The 22,043-nt window shown below is 38.1% G+C and overlaps 1 protein-coding gene across 1 annotated transcript in view; it reads left to right on the top strand.

Annotated features, from left to right (window-relative positions):
* Positions 1–22,043, top strand: part of DNAH14 (dynein axonemal heavy chain 14) — a 326,637-nt gene that overhangs the window by 160,100 nt on the left and 144,494 nt on the right. Inside the window, exons 37-40 of the mRNA XM_047705359.1 lie at positions 3,064–3,279; positions 8,472–8,565; positions 9,809–10,017; positions 10,913–11,165. Coding sequence (XP_047561315.1) covers positions 3,064–3,279; positions 8,472–8,565; positions 9,809–10,017; positions 10,913–11,165 — 772 coding nt within the window. The remainder of the gene's footprint in view (positions 1–3,063; positions 3,280–8,471; positions 8,566–9,808; positions 10,018–10,912; positions 11,166–22,043) is intronic.

Here is a 22,043-nt window from a genome sequence, read left to right as displayed (position 1 = left end):
ATATGATATTTGCTCTTTGTGTATGATAAATATTCTTTCATATGTTGGGAATTTTCTTCCATTCTCATTATACTTCGATTTTGACTTGGAATTTGTGAAATAATTTTTCAGAATCTATTTTTATATTTTAATTTGTTAAGCTATATTGATAGATTTGCTAATGTTAAATTGTCCTTGAATTCCTAGAATAACTTTTTCTTGATATGTATATATATTTTTTCAAAATGATTTACATTTTTATTTTTATTTTTTCAAAATTTTATTTAAATTCTAGTTAATAGCGTAATGATGCTTTCAGTAGAATTCAGTGATTCATCACTTACATACAACACCCAGTGCCCATGATGACACATGTCCTCTTTGATCCCCCTCCCCCATCTAGCCCAGCCCCACCCAGGTCATCAGCCCTTAATCTCTTGTGATTTGTTTTCCTCTCTTCCCCCCTTCCCATATGTTTATGTGCTTTGTTTCTTAAATTCCACATATAAGTGAAATCAGATGGTATTTTTACTCAGTATAAAGCTAGATCCCAGTAAATAATGTATACTTCAGTTACCTCATTTAAAGACTCGGCAGTCTATTCGAAAAGTTTTAGAAAGTCAAGTTCTCGGTTCTGCAGGTTTTTGTTTCAGTTATCGTGCAGTTTCTTTCCATTTTTAGCTCTTTCTGTCAGTAAGCAAGAAAATCTGTTTTCTTTTCTGTAGTTCTCAATATATGTCTTTCTCTCCCTTGATTAAGTTTATTCCAAACCATTTTATTCTTTGGGTGCTGTTATAATTGGAATTGGAATTTCTTAATTTTTGTTGTTGAAGTGTGTTTGTTGCTTCTCTATAGAAATGCAGTTGATTTCTGTGTGTTGATGTTGTGTCCTGCAAATAGTCTGGCTTATGTATTAGCTCTAGTAGTTGTTTCATAGATTTCTTTGGGATTTTCTATATATAGAATCATGTCATATTTAAATGGAGATCCTTTTACATCTCCCTTTGCAATTTGGGTGCTTTTTATTTATTTATTTTTCTCACCTAATTACCAGGCTAGGACTTTCAGTACAGTGTTTAATAGCAGTGGTGAAAATGGGAATTCTTGCCTTGTGCTTGATTTTAGGGAGGCTTTCAGTCTTTCACCATTAAGAGGTCATCCATGGGTTTTTCATAGATACCCCTGATTATAATAAGGAAGTTGCTTTCTATGTCTAGTTTGTTGAGTGTTTTTATCATGAAGGGGTGTGAAATTTTATCAGATGTTTTTTCTGCGTCTCTTTATGTGACCATGTGGTTTGTTTCTTTTGTTGTATTAATATGCTGTATCACGTTGATTTTCTTTTGTTGAGCCCACCCCTCCATTCCTAAGATAAATCTCATCTGGTCATGGTGAATCATCCTTTTCTTTTTAAAAAAATTTATTTATCTATTCATGAGAGAGAGAGGCAAAGGGAGAAGCAGGCTCCCCACTGAGCAGGGAACCTGATGCGGGACTCATCCCAGGACCCCCAGGATCATGACCTGAGCCAAAAGCAGATGCTCAGCCATCTGAGCCACCCAGGCGCCCCGGATCGTCCTTTCAGTGTGCTGTTGCATTCAGTTTGCTAGCACTTTCTTGAGGACTTTTTCATCTCTATTCATAAGGCATACTGGTGTGTCATTTTCTTATGGTGTCTTTGTGTGGATTTGGTATCAGGATAATAATTCTGGCCTCATAAAATATGTTAGGAAGTCGTCTCTCCTTTTCCATTTTTTGCAAAAATTTGAGTAAGATTGGTGTTAATTCATTTTCAGGTGTTTGGTAAAACTCATCTGCCATATGATTTTGAACTTTCTTGGAGATTTTGACTACTCTCTGCTTGTTACAGATCTGTTGGGATTTTCTATTTCTTGAGTCAGTTTTGATAATTTTTGTTATTTCTAGGAATTTATCTGCATCCTGTAGATTATATAATTTGGCAAACAGTCATTCATAGTGTTTTCTTATAACCCTTTTAATTTCTGCAAAGCACTAGTAGTGTCCATAGTTTATTTCTGATATTATTTATTTATCTTTTTTAATTTAATGATTCCCTTTTTTATTGAGGTATAATTGACATATAGCATTGTATTTTTTCAGGTGTACAATACCTGACATTTATATATATTATATATATATATATATATTACCTGACATTTATATATATTATGAAATGATAGTTACCATGTCACTGCAAAGAAATTAATAAAGTGCTTTGCATCCCCATGACTTATTTATTATATAACTGGAATTTTATACCTCTTGATTCCTTCCATCTATTTTGGTCCCCTTCCCAATACCTTTCCGCTCTGGCAACCACCAATATATCCTCTGTATCTATGAGTCTTGGGTTTGTCTTGTCTTTTAGATTCCACATATGAGTAGTGTATAGAATTGTTGAACCACTGTATTGTATACCTGAAACTAATATAATGCTGTATGTTAACTACACTGGAGTTAAAATGAAAAAAAAAAGACAATATTAAGTCTTCTGATCCATATATATATATATTTTCTAGATACAAGTCCCTTATCAGGGACTATGATTTACAAACACTTTCTTTCATTTTGTGACTTGTCTTTATTTTCTTGATGGTATCCTTTGAAACACAAAAGTTTTTAACCTTGATGAAATTCAGTCTATTTTTTCCATGTTGTTACAAATAGAAAGATTTTATTCTTTTTTATTGAGTATTTGATTCCATCATACATATACGTGTGTGTGTGTGTGTGTGTGTGTGTGTGTGCCTGTGTGTGTATATACACCACATCTTACCCTTTCATCCATCAGTGGACATTGAGATTACTTCTATGTTTTGGTGTAAATAATGTTGAAATGAACATAGAGGTCCATAGAACTTTTTGAATTAGTGTTCTTGTTTTCTTCAAATACATACCAAGTAGTGGAATTGCTAGATCATTAATTAATGATCAGAGAGAATTAGGGTTGCTTTCTTTGGAGAGAAAGACCTCTCCTAAAACTCTTTGGTGTTAACAGTGCAAAAATTTAAATAATTGTGCTATAGTTAATGCCTTTAAGAAGCCACACTGGATTCTTTTCAGATTTCAGGGAGAAAAGGAAAAGTAGATATTTGTGTTCTAAATCCAAAGTGTATCACTGTTGGTGAACTATATGGACAACTGGACACTAATACTATGGAATGGTCTGACGGGCTGTTAGCAGCAGCAGTTCGAAATTACGTATATCTCAACACTGCAAGGAGCTCAAAGAAAGACAGTGATTTCGGTCTGAAATCAAGAATCTCAGATGCATCTAATGTGAGTTAATATGGAACAGTTACTTTTATTTGACTACTGTGGATTCCGTTGTTTAAAGATTGATATTTAAGCATTATTAGGCACTTACCAGTATAAAAGTAAATTTAAAAATTATTATCAGTTTTAAAAAGGGAGAAAAATTAAAAACTATAAAAAAAAACAGAAAATATGACTGCTTTAAAATGATTGGTAAACAATAAAATGAAAGAGACTGGCTTTTAAAGTAACCCAGAGTTGGGTAAGTTTTAAGTGGAAGATGGTCTGGTGATTCTGTCACGACCAGTGTACCTTACAAATTAACAAGGTATGAAAACACTTCGCTGGAAAAGTGAAAAAGTTTTTGATACAAAATTCATCACAAAATCAACACAAATAGGGGCGCCTGGGTGGCTCAGTGGGTTAAAGCCGCTGCCTTCGGCTCAGGTCATGATCCCAGGGTCCTGGGATCGAGCCCCACATCGGGCTCTCTGCTCAGCAGGGAGCCTGCTTCCCTTCCTTTCTCTCTGCCTGCCTCTCTGCCTACTTGTGATCTGTCTGTCAAATAAATAAATAAAATCTTAAAAAAAAAAATCAACACAAATAGCAAACAAAAATTTGAATGTTATATTCTCATTAGTTATAAGTAGAAATTACTGGTAAATTTCATTAGCCAAAATATATTAACAGAAGAATGGCATTTAGGAACCAAACAGATAAGCAAAGTTGGGTTTTTTTTAAGTTTTTATTTAAATTCCAGTTAGTGAACATGCTGTGTAATATTAGTTTCAAGTGTACAATATAGTAATTCAGCAGTTCCATCCCTCACCAGGTGCTCATCACGGCATGTGCACTCTTAATGCCCTTTCCCTATTTCAGCTGTCCCCCAACCCAGTTTCCCTCTGGTGACCATCTATGTGTTCTCCAGAGGTAAGGGTCTTTTTCTTGGCTTGTCTCTTTATCTCTCTCTTCTCCCCACCACCTGCCTTTGCTTATTTGTTTCTTAAATTCCACATATGAGTAATGTATAGAATTGTTGAACCCCCACTATGTTGTATACCTGAAACTAATATAACACTGTATGTTAATACACTGGAATTAAAATGAAAAAATATAAAGTTTTCTAGTTCATATTTATGTATATATTTTTCTAGATGCAAGTCCCTTATCAGGGACTATGATTTATACACTCTTTCATTTTGTGACTTGTCTTTATTTTCTTGATGGTATCTTTTGAGACACAGTTTTTAGTCTTGATGAAGTTCAGTCTATTTTTTCCTTTGTCACTTGTTTTTTTATACCATATATGAAGAAAGCTTTATATAATCAAGGTCAAAAAGCTTTCTTCTATGGGGCACCTCGGTGGCTCAGTCGTTAACCGTCTGCCTTCAGCTCAGGTCATGATCCCAGTGTCCTGGGATAGAGCCCCGTATCAGGCTCCCTGCTCGGCGGGAAGCCTGCTTCTCCCTCTCCCACTCCCCCTGCTTGTATTCCCTCTCTCACTGTGTCTCTCTCTGTCAAATAAATAAAATCTTTAAAAAAAAAAAAAAAAAGCTTTCTTCTATGCTTTGTAAGAGCTTTGTAGTTTTCACTTTTATATTTAAGTCTTATGGTCTATTTTGGGTTGATTTTTGTGTTCAGTATAAGGGAGGGATCCCAATTCATTCTTTTGCCTCTGAATATCCAAGTATTCCAGAACTATCTGTGGAAAAGACCATTCTTTCCCACATTGAATTGTCTCATCACTCTTGTCAAAATCAACTGACGGTAAATGTTGGGATTTCCTTCTGGATTCAATTCTGTTCCCTTCATCTTACATCTCTCCTTATGCAAATGCTACACTTGATGACTGGAGCTTTGCAGTAAGTTTTGAAATAGAAAGCTCAAGTAGTTTTTAAGATCTTGACAACTGATTCTAAAATGTATCTGGAAGAACCAAGGTCCCTGATATTCCTGAATAAAAAAAACCAGGGGAAGAGTCTGGGTGGTGAGATCTGCCAGATGTCAAGAATTATTACAGAATTAGGGTACAACACTGTGCTGCTGGTGCAAAAAAGGATGGCAGTTCTGAACTATTATGTCCCTATGATGTAATGTAAAAATGTGTAGAGAAAACAACAGAATTTTGAGATTTTACTGCATCTTTCTCAGTAATTGATAGGAAAGGAATATGGCAAAGTGGCTATGACTAAATTCTTTTTTTTAAGATTTTATTTATGTATTTGACAGAGATCACAAGTAGGCAGAGAGACAGGGAGAGAAGCAGGAAGCAGAGAGCCCAATGTAGGACTCGATCTCAGGACCCTGAGATCATGACCTGAGCCAAAGGCACAGGCTTAACCCACTGAGCCACCCAGGTGCCCCTAAATCCTTTATACTAATTATCCCCAGTTAGAAATGGAAATAGGAAAAATTCAGCTATCAATGGCAAAAATCTATTTAAAATATATTGGAATAAATGTAAAAGAAAGGAATTTGTCATGGGGGATGGCAGGGAAGGAAACAGGAATACCTATATACAGTTGGCAAAAATTGAATAAATGGAAGAGATACTGTATTCCTGCATGGAAAGACTTCTGTCCTAAAAATGCCAATCTAGACCAAGTTAATATATGAACATAATATCTTTCCAAGCAAAATCCCACTTTAAAAAACTCAAATTAAATGACTTTAAATTTCATTAGGAAGTATAAACATTCCAAGAGTTCAAAGAAAATCTGGGCAGAAAACCAGAGTGCTTTATATTTCTAAAATATTCTATATTAATTTTAGAACAAATCCATACTGTAACCGAAACAGTGGAGTACAATATAATACAGTGACCATACTTAAAAATGCTGTATTGTATATTCAAAAGTTGATAAGAGAGTAGGTCTTCAGAGTTCTTACCACAAGAAAGAAATGTTTACCTATACGTGGTGATAGATGTTAAGTAGACTTACTGTGGCGATCGTTTCACAATCTATACAAATATTCATTATAGTTCATACCTGAGACTAGTGTAATGTTGAGTGCTGGGTATATTTCAGGAAAAGAAATAAAAAGATAACACTTTTCAAAACCTGAATAAAAACCCTGGAATGTACTGACACAGAAAGGGAACCAGACAGAGTCCAGAAATATATTCAGACATACGTGAATTTAATATACAACTGAAGTAATATTTCTAATCAGCAGGAAAAGCATTCTTTACTGAATTCTCTGTTTATATAGTTTGCTATTTTCTGATGTGAAAAATGTAGAAAGACACTTACCTCATTCCCTACCCAGAAATAAAATTCCAGGGGTGCCTGAGTGGCTCAGTCAGTTAAGCATCTGCCTTTAGCTCAGGTCATGATCTCAGGGTCCTGGGACCCAGCCCCAGCATCCACCTCCCTGCTCAGCGGGGAGCCTGCTTCTCCTCTCCCTCTGCTCCTCCCACCCCTGCCCCGTTCATATGCGCTTTCTCTCTCTCTCTGTCAAATAAATTTTTAAAAAAGAAAGAAAATTCCAGATGAAATAGCCAACTAAATATAAAAATAAAATTATAAAAACATAATATTTAGGGGCATATATTTAGAGTTAGGAAGACCTTAACTAAAGCTGGGAACCCAAAAATCATAAACAGAAGATAAAATTTTTTTTCTGTAAATACAAAAAAATGGTTTGTTTTTTCCCAAGAGTTACAATAAACATCATTAAAGCAAACCGCAGTCTGGAAGAAAATCTTTCTAGCATCTTAGAGGAATCAGTGGCCCTGCTGTAGAAACAGACGCAAACAAGAACAACTGGGGGAACCAGGCAGGCTAAGAGTAGAACGTTGTTGGAGCACATGAAAATTCTCGACAGGGGAAAGACGCTCAGCCTAAGTCTTAGTCAAAAACTAAAAATTATAACAATGAGAGCAGCACGGTTTTTCTCCTCAAGTTTTCAAAACGTAAGAATATCCATAACTAAAACATTGCATGTTCACGAAGATATGGAGAAACAAACATTCCTGCATCTTATTGGTGGAAGTATTATTTTTTTAAAAAGATTTTATTTATTTATTTGACAGACAGTGATCACAAGTAGGCAGAGAGGCAGGCAGAGAGAGAGGAGGAAGCAGGCTCCCTGCGGAGCAGAGAGCCCAATGCGGGGCCCAATCCCGTGACCTTGGGACCATGACCCAAGCTGAAGGCAGAGGCTTTAACCCACTGAGCCACCCAGGCGCCCCTGGTGGAAGTATTACTGTCACAGACTTTGAAAAAGAGATCCAGTAGAATTTATTAAAGATTAAAATCCAGATAATATTTGACCCACAATCCCACATTTTTTAAAAACCGAGGGAAAGAAAAGCAGTAGAGCATAATGACTTATGTGCGGGGCTGGTAAGTGCAGACTTCTGCAATAGAAATAGTCATTCGAAATAACCTTGTACTTGGTCCTCTCCCCATGAGCCTTGAAAGCTAGAAGTGGCCGGTTACTGTCTGTTGGGCGCGAGGCCCGGGCTGAGACGTGCGGCTCACTCCTATGTACAGTCTCTGTCTCTCTCTATTCTGTTGAGCCCCTTTGTGCCCCGGGCCTGGCTCCCGTGTTTGGTGGGCTTCCCCTAGTCTTGCGGGCAGAGAGAGCCAGTGCTAGTCAGCTGATGATAGGGGACTCAGATCTGCTGAGGAGATAAATAATAGAGTCCTCCAGATAATTAAGACTTAACTGTATGCGTAGATCAGAATTTCTTGGGATTAGTGTGAGAACAACCCGTATTTGTGTCACCTGGGGAATGTTATTACAGATGGGGCTTCCTGGCCTCCACTGCCAACCTGTTCAGTCAGAATCTCCAAGGATTCTGTTAGAGTCTGTGGTTTAGCCGATCCTAAAGTTAAGTCTTCTGTACCCTAAAATTTTAAAACTACTATGAAGGAGGGGGAAAATATGCACCAGAATGTCCACACTGATTCTTTAGAGATGGTGGAAATTCAGAGAACATCTGCTTTCTTTTTTGTGTTTTATGGTATTATTTTAATGTTACACAAGCATGTACTAACTGTGCTGGGGAAAAAACGAAAAGAATTCTCTAAAAGAAAATGGCCTGTAATCACCACTCAGCTGAGCCACACTGCACTGGCTACACGGAGGTCTTCCAGGGCCAGAACCTTCTGCCTTTCCCATTTTTGTACTCAAGAGAACATATGAATATATAGTGCATTGGAATTGGAAAGTGTGATCAAATTAATATTACTGATTATATATTTTAGGTTTTCAAACTTGATTTCTCTGATGCGGCAGATACTGACGTTAATATATTTGAAGTGGAGGTGGGAAAAGATGTTAACGTTCCGGAATATCAGAGTAAGTGTTATTATCAGATTCAATAAAGTGATTGATTAAAATAGAAGATGAACTGAACTAAATGAGCTTTATTTCTATCTTTAAAAGCATTTTTAATTTGTGATATTTTGTTGTTGTACTATGTATTTTCTCCTCATTTGTTTATTTAGAATTTGTGTAGTGTTACCACCCACTACGGGACATTCATCTATAATTACACTATAAAAGCCCAGGTCTGGTCTAACCCCTTCAGTTTATAAATGCACATTAATATCTCACAAGAACCAAGTAGATATTAAAGGTAGAAGTACTACTGTGTGGAAACCTGCAGTAGCGTTGCCTCTGAAGTGGGACTCAAGGCACTCTGCCTATTCCCAGGCCAAGTCCTACCACCCAAACATACTCCTCTAGAAAGGATTGCACACCCAGCACTTGGCGGTGTGCAGGGGGACGGAGAGCATCAGGATACTGGTGGAGCCCCCCAGGGCTTTCACGGCTCAGGGCTGACCCTCTAGCCACACATTCACACTGAAGGAGGCTTCTGCTGCTGCTTCTGCTTTTCCTCAATGGTTGTGTGACCCTACTTCATGTTCAGGTTGGAGAGCACAGTCCTTGGGCACGGCAAGCTCCCTTCCAGGGTGTGAAGATGGGCCCCGAGGCGGGTACTTCAGCCAGTCCAGCCATCTGAGTCCTGGCTCCCCTCCCTCTTCTGCTGGCCTCTTGTGCCCTTCCTGTGGCTCACTATTTTCTGCCTCCACAGTGACTCCCACGCTCCTCCCTTAGCTTGTCCAGTGGGTTTTCTAGAACTGTGGAGCGGGTAGGGCCTGTAGCTATGGACAGTGGAGTCAATGGGGTCACATGTGAACTACTCTGAAATCTGTTTGATTCTTTCTTTGAAGGGCATCTGCTTGCCTTTCCTATTTCCCGGAGGTGGCATGTCCAAACAGTGTTCGGGTGGAAGGGGGAACACACAGCCCATATATTATGGAAAAGAGACATCCGGGATCTTTCTCTGATCCAGAATTTAAGGGCTAATTACACAATGCAGTAATCTAAGAATACTAAAACAATGTTTAAAGCATTACTAAGTATATAGTGTGGGTAGGTATTTTTATTTAATAAATATTAGAGTCTGCATAGTAATGTATTCAGTCTAGTGTTTTCTAGGATATCGTTTCCCAAACAAAATAGAAAATTTGCAAGCTTGTAAAAAAAAGAAGCCTGAGGTCATCCTCAGTTACCTCGTGAATCTGTTTCTCTGCAGGGTACGACTGGCAGTGGATTGTTTTAGACGGGCCAGTGGATACCTTCTGGGTAGAAAATCTCAACTCCATGCTGGATGATACTAGAACATTATGCCTGGCAAACAGTGAGAGAATTGCCTTAACTGATAAAATACGAGTGATTTTTGAGGTGGACAGTCTCTCTCAGGCCAGTCCCGCTACTGTCAGCCGATGCGCAATGGTCTATATGGTGGGTTTCCAGAAACAAATCCCAGAAAGAAAATATATAGTTTGATCCCTATCTGCAACATTTTTGGTGACTGGTTTAGCCTTACCCCTGGATTACTGAGGGTGAGGGCAGTAGTTCAGTTCTTTGTCCGCTGAAGCCTCCTAACCCAGAAGTGAGTCTGAATGGTCTTAGGCTCTGATGGGGGTGTCCCCTGCACCAGATAGGACAGGCTGCAGGCAGGCTGCTTTTCAGGAGAGGAGCCACTACCCTGAACCCTTTTCACTCGATGACCCTTAGGACTCGTGGAACCCAATACCTTGGAGAGGAGGATGGAAGACTCAAGAGAGACTAGGTTTCTTCTCTCCGGGAATGCATTAGTAGCCATGACTAGCCCTGGGTTCTGACCCACTTAACCTCCCGGGAGCAAAACTAAGTGCTACCTTTCCCCTCCCTGCGGACATACAACCTCAGCACTCCTCCTTCACGTAATCCCCCCATTGCTTCTAGTCTTGTAAGACCATGGTTACAAAGTACAAATCAGAGACAGGTCATTCTATTTTTTTTTTTTAATTTAAATCCAATGTATTAACATATAATGTGTTCTGGTTTCAGAGGTAGAGGTCAGTGATTCATCAGTGCTCATTCCATCACATGCCCCCTTAACGCCCATCACCCAGTGACCCCATCCTTCCCCTCCCTCCCCTCCAACAACCCTCGGTGTGTTTCCTAAGATGAAGAGTCTCTTATGGTTGACAAAGGTCATTCTTCAGCTGTTGTGATTAGTTGCACTTTGATGAATGAGGATTCTGAACCATATTGTGCCAAGGCAGTGGTGACGTAAAGAGACGGTTAGAAAGACGATAGACACTGTATTTTTCTTATTTACGTAAAATTATCTTGTGCTTTATATTGTTAGGATCCTGTTGATCTGGGATGGGAGCCTTATATGAAGTCATGGCTTTTGAAAACTTCCAAAATTATGAGTCAAACAGGAGTGAGTTGTCTTGAATTCATGATTAAAAATAGTGTCGCAGACGGACTACAGTTTATGAAGAAGCATCGGAAATGTCAGCCATTTCCTGTCCAGGACGTAATGACCGTTATGACCTTGTGTAGAATTCTTGATGCTTTCTTCAACTTCATGGGTAAAAATGGAGGCTTTGGAAAATGTGAGTTTTTCCCCCTTGTTTTAGTGGTCTTGTATCTCACTCATCAGTGCCAGTTACTCATCACCTTCTATTGAGTTTTATAAAAGGAAACAAAGAAAGGTAGACCAGGAATTTTTATTCTATTTGAGCCAGCAGCAGACATGCACGTGGAACAAACTAGAAATAATTTATAAAGGAGCATGTCAGTAAGGTAAAATCCTATTTTGAAGGGTCATAGGAAAAATGAGTATAAGGAATCCTGAGAGGGTCTCTATTAGGGAAGAATGATTTTAATATGAGATTCTTAGAGATAGATATAATGGGGGAAATGTGTCCAGAATCCTAGGTGTAAACTGTCATCGTGGAAAGTAGTAAACATCGAAAGTAGTGTGAGGTGAGAGCAAAAGATTCAGAAACTAGTGTAGCATTATGGGTACAGACGAGGTCTCTGGATTCTGGACCCAACCTTCAGACCCTGGTTCTGTCTGGCTTCCAGTGGGACAGGTAATTAGCACAGGCTCCCAGCTTGGCCTCCAAAACCCAGTTTGGGATCCATCAAACTAACAGACATTGTGAGAAATCCTGGGGTGACAGGATGCTTAAGGTCCCAGTTAGGGGAGCAGTAGTCTTGAGTGGAAGAGAGCTGGATACCATGACGGGGGGAATATTTAGCTTGGGCCTCTCCCCTTCTCAGGGCTCTGAGCAGACCATTGGCCTTGCCTTTGCCAGTCAGCACGCCACAGTCCAGCTGGAGGCCGCAGCAACATAGCGTGTCAGCAGTGACCCCTGACTAGGTCAAGGAGCAGCTAAAGCATGTTTCTTCCCACTGCCAGTCCCCTTCACATCTTAAAGTCTAAGTGATTAAGAGACAGAGACTGAACTTGAAAAGGAGCAGTATCAGTGGGGATACAAGTTGTTAGCACACAGCTTTCTTGCCTTGAAGAGTGACTACTTCCTCCCCGGACACACAGTTCTGAATTCGTTGGAAGCATAAGCCAGGGAAATGGGAGTACTGGAAACAGAGAAGAAGGAGTTAAGAGAAGGAACGTAATAAACAGGTTAAATGCTGACATGTTTAGCTGGGTCACGGCTCAGTCCAGGTGCTCTCCTGGATTACAGCAGCAGCACAAGGGGTCTGTGTCTGTGTGCACTTCTATAGAACTAAGTAGAAGTACAGTCGCTTACACAATATATGCATATGTGTATGTTTATGTGTGTGTGAGGGTGTGTCTTTAGTTGAAAGATGAATAAAAGTCGAAAGTTTACCATGCATGTAACAGAACCTCCAGAAAGAAGTTTTTGAAATAAATAGAAGGGAGGAAATATTTCAAGAAATAATTACCAAGGTGTTCTAGAATTTGACAAAATGTAAGACCTAAGATTGAATAGGAGCTTGGAATATTAAATAGGTTGGGAAAATAAAAACCCGCACCTGGAAGTGTTTTATTGATATACTGCCCCCCAGTTCTTGGATGCTCTCATCTTCTGGTTTGTTCTTTTTTCCTTTGTATTTCAGTTTGAATAACTTTTGTTGATTTATAATCCAAGTCACTGATTCTTTGCGGCATGCGGGCTGCTGGATAAGCCCATTGGAAGAATTCTCATCTCATCTCTATTTCTCACATTTCCATTTGACTCTCTTTATAGTGCTCAGTGGTCTGCTGAAATTCTCTGTTCAGTTTACGTCTGATGTTTTAACAGTTCGATTGTAGTTGTTTTAAATCCCTGATGCCTGGGCCATGTCTGGATCTGTTCTGTTGACTGCTTTGTATCCTGGCGACAGGACTCTCTTCCATGCTTATTTTTGTGTCTCATGATGTTTTATTGAATGCCTGATATTGTCGGGAAAGGAAGAGTAGAGACAGGTATATGGAAATGGTTACACCTGTTCTTCTCCCAGATTGTTGAGGTAATGCTAGGGAGGATTGAGTCTGTCTGGACTGGGACTTAGCTTTTATTGTTGCTTAAGTTCCCTTCAGTGCACCACAGATTTCAAAGTCTCTGTGCTCCCCCACGTCCCCTGTTAGGTGGTGTAAGACTCACAGTGGGAACAGGGATGATCTCCAGCTTCTCCGGCTCTAGCCTCATTCTAAGGCAGACTCTGGGCACCTGAGCTGCATGCGTGGTGTTTCAGCAAAGAAACAATTTGTTGTGCTTTAAGACTATCTAAGATTAAAGGGAGATTCTAAGAAATTTCAGAGAGGAAAAAGCCAACAGGATTATAAGAACAGTTTAACACAAGGTTTCTCAACAGCAATGTGGATTAAGGGAAAAACTGATGTCTAATCTTCAAAGCATTTTATATTTAGCTAATTAAACACATTCTCAGATATGCAAAGCCTGAAAAAGTTTAACACAAGAGACTTTTGGAGTAATCCAGTACTGCAAGAAATGAATCGAGGAGAATTATATGAGATACGGAAGTTAGATGTGATAATTAATTTAGTAAAATTCAATGCAACCAAAGTAAGCAAAGAACACTTCTCAGAAGAATTAACATAGGGGTGCCTGGATGGCTCAGTGGGTTAAACCTCTGCTTTCAGCTCAGGTCATAATCTCAGGGTCCTGGGATCGAGCCCCGCATCGGACTCTCTGCTCAGCATGGAGCCTGCTTCCTCCTCTCTCTGCCTGCCTCTCTGCCTATTGTGATCTCTGGCTGTCAGATAAATAAGTAAAATCTTAAAAAAAAAAAAAAAAGAATTAACATAAAAATCTAGAACAAAAGTTTAGAAACTTTAAGCGTAAAGGGGAGGGGGAGGGGAGGAGGCAGTGTCAGCTCAAAGAAAGCTGAGAGAGAATGATTACCTGCATTGTTTGAGGGAAAAAAAAAACAGAAGCAAAGTCTAAAAAGTGATGGAGAAAAAAAATAAACATAAGTATCATCTTAATGTGTTGGGGGTAAGCCTCAGAGTAATACTAAAATCCATAGAGGGGTGCCAGGGTGGTTCAGTCGGTTGGGCATCCTACTCTTGGTTTCGGCTCAGGCTGTGATCTTGGGGTTGTGAGATGGAGCCCTGAGTGGGTCGAGCCCTGCATCCATCTCTCTGCTTAGCGGGGTGCCTGCTTCCTTCCTCTCTCTGCCTGCTTGTGATCTGTCTGTCAAATAAATAAATAAATAATCTTAAAAAAAAATAAAAGATAGAAACTGATTTCAATTTTATTTTTTTGTAGTTTTTTTTAAATTTCAAGTTTTTATTTAAATTCAGGTTAATTTAACATATAGTGTAATACTGCTTTCAGGTGTAGAAGTCAGTGACTCGTCACTTACCATACCCAGTGTTCATCACAACAGGTGCCCTCCTTAATCCCCATCATCCATCTAGCCCATTCCCCCACCCACCTCTCTCCATCAGCCTTCAGTTTGTTCTCTATAGTCAAGAGTCTTTTTTTGAAACTGATTCAATTTTAAAACAAATAGTAACTCTTTTCTCTACAAGTATCATCATTAAATCACAAGGATACAAGTGGAGCAACCACTTTGGTTAAAGAATTTGGCAGGTCCTCTATATGTGAAACATAATTACCATTTGACCCAGCAATTCCACTCCTAAAAAAATACACCCAAAAGAAATGGAAATGTGTCCACACAAAAAGTTGGACACAGATGTATATGGCACCATTATTCATAATAGCCAAAAAGTGGAAACAACCCAAATGTCTGTTAAATGGATAAAGAAAGTGTGGTTTATCCACATGGTGTATGTTAGGCCATAAAAAGAAATGAAGCATTGATAGATGCACAGCAGGGATGAACTTGAGAACATTATGCTAAGTGAGAGAAGCCAGTCACAAAGACCACATACTGTATGACTCCATTTATATGAAGTGTCCAGGATAAGCAAATCTCAAGTAGGCTGTGCTTGCCAGAGGCTGGGGGAAGGAGCAAAATAGGCAGCTCTTCTAATGGTGTAGAGTTTCTTTTTAGTGATGAGAACATTCTAAAATTATAGTGGTGATGTCTGCACAACTCTGATTATACCAAAAACCACTGAATTGTGCCTTTTTAAAGAGGGAATTCTATATTATATGAATCGTATCTCAATCTATTATTTACAAAGAGGGACAGACATGGAATGGCCAGAATAAGGGGTAGAAATAAGATACATAATGTAAATATAAATGAAAAAAAAAAAGCTGTCATTTAGATATTAGCCCAAATTTTATTTTCGTGTGAAAATTTTCTTAAGCAGTAGAAAGATTAAGACCTACTGAGAACATATTAGAAATCTATATTCCAGCTTATGATATATACACACACACATGAAGGGAGGTAGGGAGAGAGGGGAAATATATAAACAAGAATATATATATTATATATAATATATAAATAAATATGTATTATATGTATATATAAATAAATATATATAAATATATTTAATATATAAGTAAACATATATATAAGAATATATATATATATATATACAAGAAGAAATAAGTGTTAACTAAGCAAATCAGTAATCACAGATAATTTAGCAACCCCTCTTGGGAGACCTTCCAGGTAGCCCACAGAGAATTCTTACAACCTACTGCTGAAGGGAAATGAAAACTCTAGGCCAGGACTTGGTAACCAGAGTGGCCACACTTTAGAGAATATTAAATGACCAACCCTGACAGAATGGAGGCATCAGAGCAAACATCACCCCAAATCCTGAACCCGCCCAGACTCAGTACTCCAAACCGTGTGCTGGTGGCTCTGGAGACCAGAGCTGACAGTAGAGGCGACCATTACTCAGCTAGTCTCACTGGAGGGTCTAATGTAGCCCTCACCACCAGAAATCAGAAGAATTCAGCCAAGCTAGGGTGGGGGAGGCAGAGATGATTCTCAGAGTTATTAAGAGTAATTAAGATAAGTTATTAGTAGAATAAGATGTTAAGATAAGTTATTGATAGTAAGATATTATCATCTAAGATATTAGATAGGATTAGATATTAGATAGATATTAGATAGTGTTAATTATTAGATTGGGTATTAGAAAGTAAGATGTAAGGTAGTATGTAATATAAGGTATTAGATAGTAATATATTAAGCTAAGTTATTAGTAGAATGTACCATCCCTATGGGCAAAATATATGAGCAGCCAACTAGATACCATCAGCTTGTATCATGAGAAGAAGTCAAAGACAAGTGATGCGGAGGCTGAGGGTAGCTTCCTCAATAATAAGCCGTGATCCCCTGCTCATTTCCAAACCCCAGCCAGCTTTTAGGTCCAGAACCCATTGGATAAAGAGGAGGCTGGGACCTTCTGCAATATCATGGAAAGTATTTCTTTTCTTTTTAAAGATTTTATTTATTTATTCGACAGAGATCAAAAGTAGGCAGAGAGGTAGGCAGAGAGAGAGAGAGGAGGAAGCAGACTTCCTGCTGGGCAGAGAGCCTAATGCGGGGCTTGATCCCATGACCCCAGGACCATGACCTGAGCCGAAGGCAGAGGCTTTAACCCACTGAGCCACCCAGGCGCCCCATGGAAAGTATTTCTAAAAATAATAATGTCCCTTCTCCAAAGGAGACTGCAGCCATTTACTTGAGTAACGTACACTAGGGAGAGAGGAATACTCAAAGATTTTTAGAACTGTTGGACACAGGGTCTGAGTGATACTGATATCCAGAAAGCCAAGGCACTTTCATGTTCCCCTTCCATTAGAGTGGGGCCTGTGAAGGCTGGGCAATAAATGGAACAGGGCATCTTGACCAGGGTTCAGTTTACTGAACTGGGAATTAAGAATTCCACTGGGAATTAAGAATTTAATTTTTTAATACTCTTGTGTAAGTTTTAAAATCTTAATTTCCAATTGTTTATTGCTGGTACATAGAAATACAATTGATGCTTTATACTGATAAAGACATGAGTACTGTATTACCAATCAGTGTGCATTTTATTTCTTGTATTTGTCTTATTATACTGGGTAGGACCTCCAATACCAAGTTCATAGATGTTTTGAGAGCAGACATACCATTTTTTCCCCCAATCTGAAGGAGAAAGCATTCATTTTGTACCATTTCAGTATCATTTTTGCCATAGGATTCTTTCCTAGACATCCTTTATCAATTTGATGAAGTTTCTAACTATTTGTAGTTTGCTAAGAGATTTTCTTTATCATGGATAGTGGGGCATTATTTGTTTTGTTTTTTGGTTTTTGTTTTTGTTTTTTTTTTTAGTTTTTTGCTGCACATACTGAGATTATTAAATTTCTTCAATAATCAAAGCATTTTCTAATTTCTTTTGTGATTTATTCTTTGTGGTTGTTTAAGAACGTGAAGTTCATTTCCAAATGTTTAGGGACTTTCTAGGTGTCTTTTTGTTATTGTTATTAATTTCTAGTTTAATTTTTCCTGTTATAAAATATACTTTGCCTAATTTTAGTGCTTTATATTTATTGAGACTTGTGTGATACCCAGAAGTTATCTATCTAGGTGAATGTTCCTGTGCTCTTGAGAACAAGAAGTATTCCTTTTTTGGATGAAATGCTCTATAGGTATCAACTTAGTCTAGTTAATAGTTTTGTTCAAATTTTCTATATCTTTTCTGATTCTCTTGTTACACATTCTCTCAGTTAAGGAGTATTAAAATCTCCTTGGGGTGCCTGGGTGGCTCAATGGGTTGGGTGACTGCCTTCGGCTCAGGTCATGATCCTGGAGTCCTGGCATCAAGTCCCACATCGGGCTCTCTGCTTGGTGGGGGGTCTGCTTCTCCCTCTGACCCTCCCCTTCTCGTGCTCTCTCTCTCTCTCTCTCTCATTCTCTCTCTCAAATAAATAAATAAATAAAATCTTTAAAAAAAAAAAAATCTCCCAACTACAATTGTGATTTGTCTCTGTATCCTTTTAGTTTTGTAAGTTTTCCTTTTGTGTATGTTGAAGCTGTTATTAGGTGCATACGTTGATACTTATTCTCTCTCCTTGGTGCATTGAATCCTTAGTTAATTATTTATCTCTGGTAATTACTCCTTCTCTAAAATCTACTTTGCCTGACATGAACACAGTTACTTCTGCTTCTTTTTTTTTTTTTAAGATTTTATTTATTTATTTGACAGAGAGAGATCACAAGTAGACAGAGAGGCAGGCAGAGAGAGAGAGAGAGGGAAACAGGCTCCCTGCTGAGCAGAGAGCCCGATGCGGGCCTCGATCCCAGGATGCTGAGATCATGACCTGAGCCAAAGGCAGCGGCTTAACCCACTGAGCCACCCAGGCGCCCTACTTCTGCTTCTTTATGACATCTGCTGTACTGCTTTCCATCCTTTCCCTTCTGACCTGTCTCCGTTTTTGCATTTGAACTGCCTTTCCCGTTGACAGACTATGTTTGGTTGTCACTTCTTTATCATCTGATGGTCCCCGGCTTTCAGGTGGAGCATTTGGACCATTTATTTAACATGTAAGGTTATACATTACATAACATATATGTAAATATAAGAGCACTTTGAGAGATTAACAAAATTTATTCAACAGTACAAAAAATGATCAAACATAACTTCTAAAATAATGCATGTAGTCACTGATTGGAAAACTGAGCGAAAGGGCTAATACTGACTTAGTTTTATCTAATGCTGAAAAGGGAATGAGCAAACCAGGATATAAAAAAGATGGCACTAAGACAGGGAAGATTGAGACAGAGAAATTCTCACATACATTTGTTTGGAGTTCCAGGAAAGTCATGAGGAGAAGGCTATATGCAAAAAGTAAATGGGTGAGAATTTTCCAGAACTGGTAAAATACAGGTCTTCTCAGCGCGGAAGGTGAAACAAGTCTCAAGCCAGACCAATAAAATGAAGCACCCGCCTCCATTGACTGTAATGAAACTACCGAGCACCAGAGAAAAGAATACATTTGAAAAGTAGAGAAAAAGGAGAGATTACTTACTAAGGAATCCCAACTCGATTGACAAGAGACTTTTCAACAACAGAAATGGAAGCCAGAAAACAATGTATAATAGGCTGAGAAAAAATTAACTGAATTCAGAAGTGGCAGCCATCTAGCCTTCCATTTTAAAATGATGATGAAAGAGAGACCCCTTGGATTTTCAGACAAAAGATTTGAGAGTCCACCACAACAGACCGTAACTAAAGGAACTTCTACAGTGTGCACTTCAGGTAGAAGGAAAATGACCTCAGAAGGAGTATCTGAACTCAAAGAAAAAAAAACATGAAAAACAGATGATTTAGACAAGATAAATGACAAAAGTGGCACAACAGATCAATAAGAATAAACATTTTAGTAAATTGTGTTGGATCAAGTAATTATCCGTAGTTTTTAAAAAGAGCTTATTACCTCACATTACACATAAAAATAAAATCAGTCTCAGGTAAAATAAAGGGACAGATTGAAGAAAAGTGATGCTGGAGAACTTTTTAGAAGGAAATATAGTAGAATGTGTTCATGATACTGAATCGATGATGGACTTCTAACATATGAAATTTCAGGAAAAGATTGGTGTATTTTTCTATTAAGACTATATGTTTCTCAGGGCGCCTGGGTGGCTCAGTGGGTTAAGCCTCTGCCTTTGGCTCAGGTCATGATCCCAGGGTCCTGGGATCAAGCCCCACATCGGGCTCTCTGCTCAGCGGGGAGCTTGCTTCCTCCTCTCTCTCTGCCTGCCTCTTGCCTACTTGTGATCTCTGTCTGTCAAATAAATAAACCAAATCTTTAAAAAAAAAAAAGACTATATGTTTCTCAAGCATCAAAAGCTTGAAAGACAAGCCCCAGTTTATAACATATATAACCAACAAAATACTACTACCCAGGATGTAGGAAGCATATGGATTAAAAGCTACATGTATCAACATGCCTGATGCTCCACAAACCTAACGAATTGAATAAAGCAAACTGTTAACATGCATACATTTGACACCATTTATATAAGTTTTAAAAATTATATAAAGTGAAACTGTGTGTTTTAGGGACCCATACTACTGCAATTATTTTCATTGCTCATGACAATAATAAACAACAAATTCAGCCGGTAGCAGTATCTGCAGGAAACAGCAGGAATGTGAACTGAGAGCTGCAGCCAGAGGTCTGCGGACATACAGTAATGCTTCGTAGCTTAACCCAGAGGGAGTGTTCAAAACACTCACCGGTCAGTTTTTAATACTCTTTATGTACTGTGACTATTGCACGAAAAGTATTTTTTATGAAATGTATAACTCATACTATGAAGGTAAAACAGATCAATAACAACAACAAAACAGTGATCAAAATAATGAAATTTGAGAAAACGGGGAAACAGAAAGCCTGTTTAAACATTGAAAATAAAATGACTAATACCAAATATGTCACTGATTGCAATGAAGACAAAGATCGCAAATTTGATTTTTCAACCCTACTATAAAAGACACACTTAAATCATAATAAGATATAAAATGAAGTAATAGGGATACCTGGGGGGCTCAGTCAGTTAAGCCTTTATCTAGGGTTCTGGGATGGAGCCCTGCATCAGGCTCCCTGCTCAGTGGGGAGTCTGCTTCTCCCTCTCCCTATGCTCCTCCCACCCCCACTCATTCTCTATCTCTGTCTCAAATAAATAAATAAAATCTTTATTAAAGAAAAAGTAATGGAAAAGATATGCAAGAAAACTGTTAGCGTTTCTTGCACATATGTGTTATAAGTACGTGTTCATCTATATATGGGTTGGCAATGGTAACAGGACACAAAAGGAATTGTACACTAAAAACACAGAAGGGACAAAGTAAGGGTATTGTGTGTTGGTGATTGTAACTGTCCAGTAAGAAAGTACATAATTATGAACATTTATGCAATTAACAACATGGCCACAAAATATTAAATCAAAAACTGACAGAATTGCAGGAAATTGTGAAATCTGCAATCTCAGTAAAAAGAATTTTTTTTGATGAATTGACATTTATTGTCCAGTTTTACTGACAAATAATGACATCCAACAGTAAATAAGTTTAAGGCATACAGCATGATGGTTTGATTTACATCTATTGTGAAATGATTACTAGATTCAGTTAATATCCATCTTTTCATATAGATACAATAAAAATAAAAACAAAGAAAAAATTAGCTTTTTTTTTAAAGATTGTATTTATTTACTTGACAGAGCGAGCACACAAGTAGGGGGAGTAGCAGACAGAGGGAAAAGCAGGGTCCTCACTGAGAAAGGAGCCTGATGCAGGACTCAATCCCAGGACTTCACCTGAGCTGAAGGCAGACAGTCAACCAACTAAGCCACCCATGTGCCCCTAAACTTGCTTTTTTCCCATAAAGTTTTATGCTCATAGTTTTCCTTCTTCTACCATTTCAACAGATTTGTTTTCTATTGTCTTTTCAGATTTTAATTGTATTTTCCCAATTTTTAAAAAAGGGGCTTAAAATTGGAAAAATAAAATGTGAAAGAACCAACAGTATTTTAAACAAAAAGTCATAAAAATTATAACCATCCTCATTAGTTTAGTTTTATGTAATTAGTTGTTGATCTTTTGATATCAGTTTTACGAATTTATAAATGTTTTTATCAGAGTTCTATAAATTCTTACTCAGTTCAGTAGTATGATCTTAGTTATCAGAACCCTGTCCTCAGTGGTCTTTCCTGCAGCATTCCTGGAACATGAAGCATTAGAGGAAAACAACTGTCCATAAGTGACAAAAGACTTAAAACCAGCTGCGGTTAAAGATCTGATGAGAGTTCACTATAATGCAGTTGACAAGGAAATTTAATTATTTTTGTGATCTCCTTTGAAAAAATAAATGACAACATTATACCAAGACACCAAATTTCTAGGAATGTCATATAATTTTTAGAATATTTACATTAATAATATATGTTTATACTAAAGAAAATTTAGTATCATTTTTGATAATGCTTTCTGTGTAATTTAATATATCAAATAAGTCTAATTAGTTGAATATCTCTCTTTTATAGGGAGAGATAGCAAATGCTTTGAG

The sequence above is a fragment of the Lutra lutra genome, chromosome 15, assembly GCF_902655055.1.
Source record: "Lutra lutra chromosome 15, mLutLut1.2, whole genome shotgun sequence".
Lineage (NCBI taxonomy): Eukaryota > Metazoa > Chordata > Mammalia > Carnivora > Mustelidae > Lutra > Lutra lutra.
This window is presented reverse-complemented; position numbering and strand designations above follow the sequence as displayed.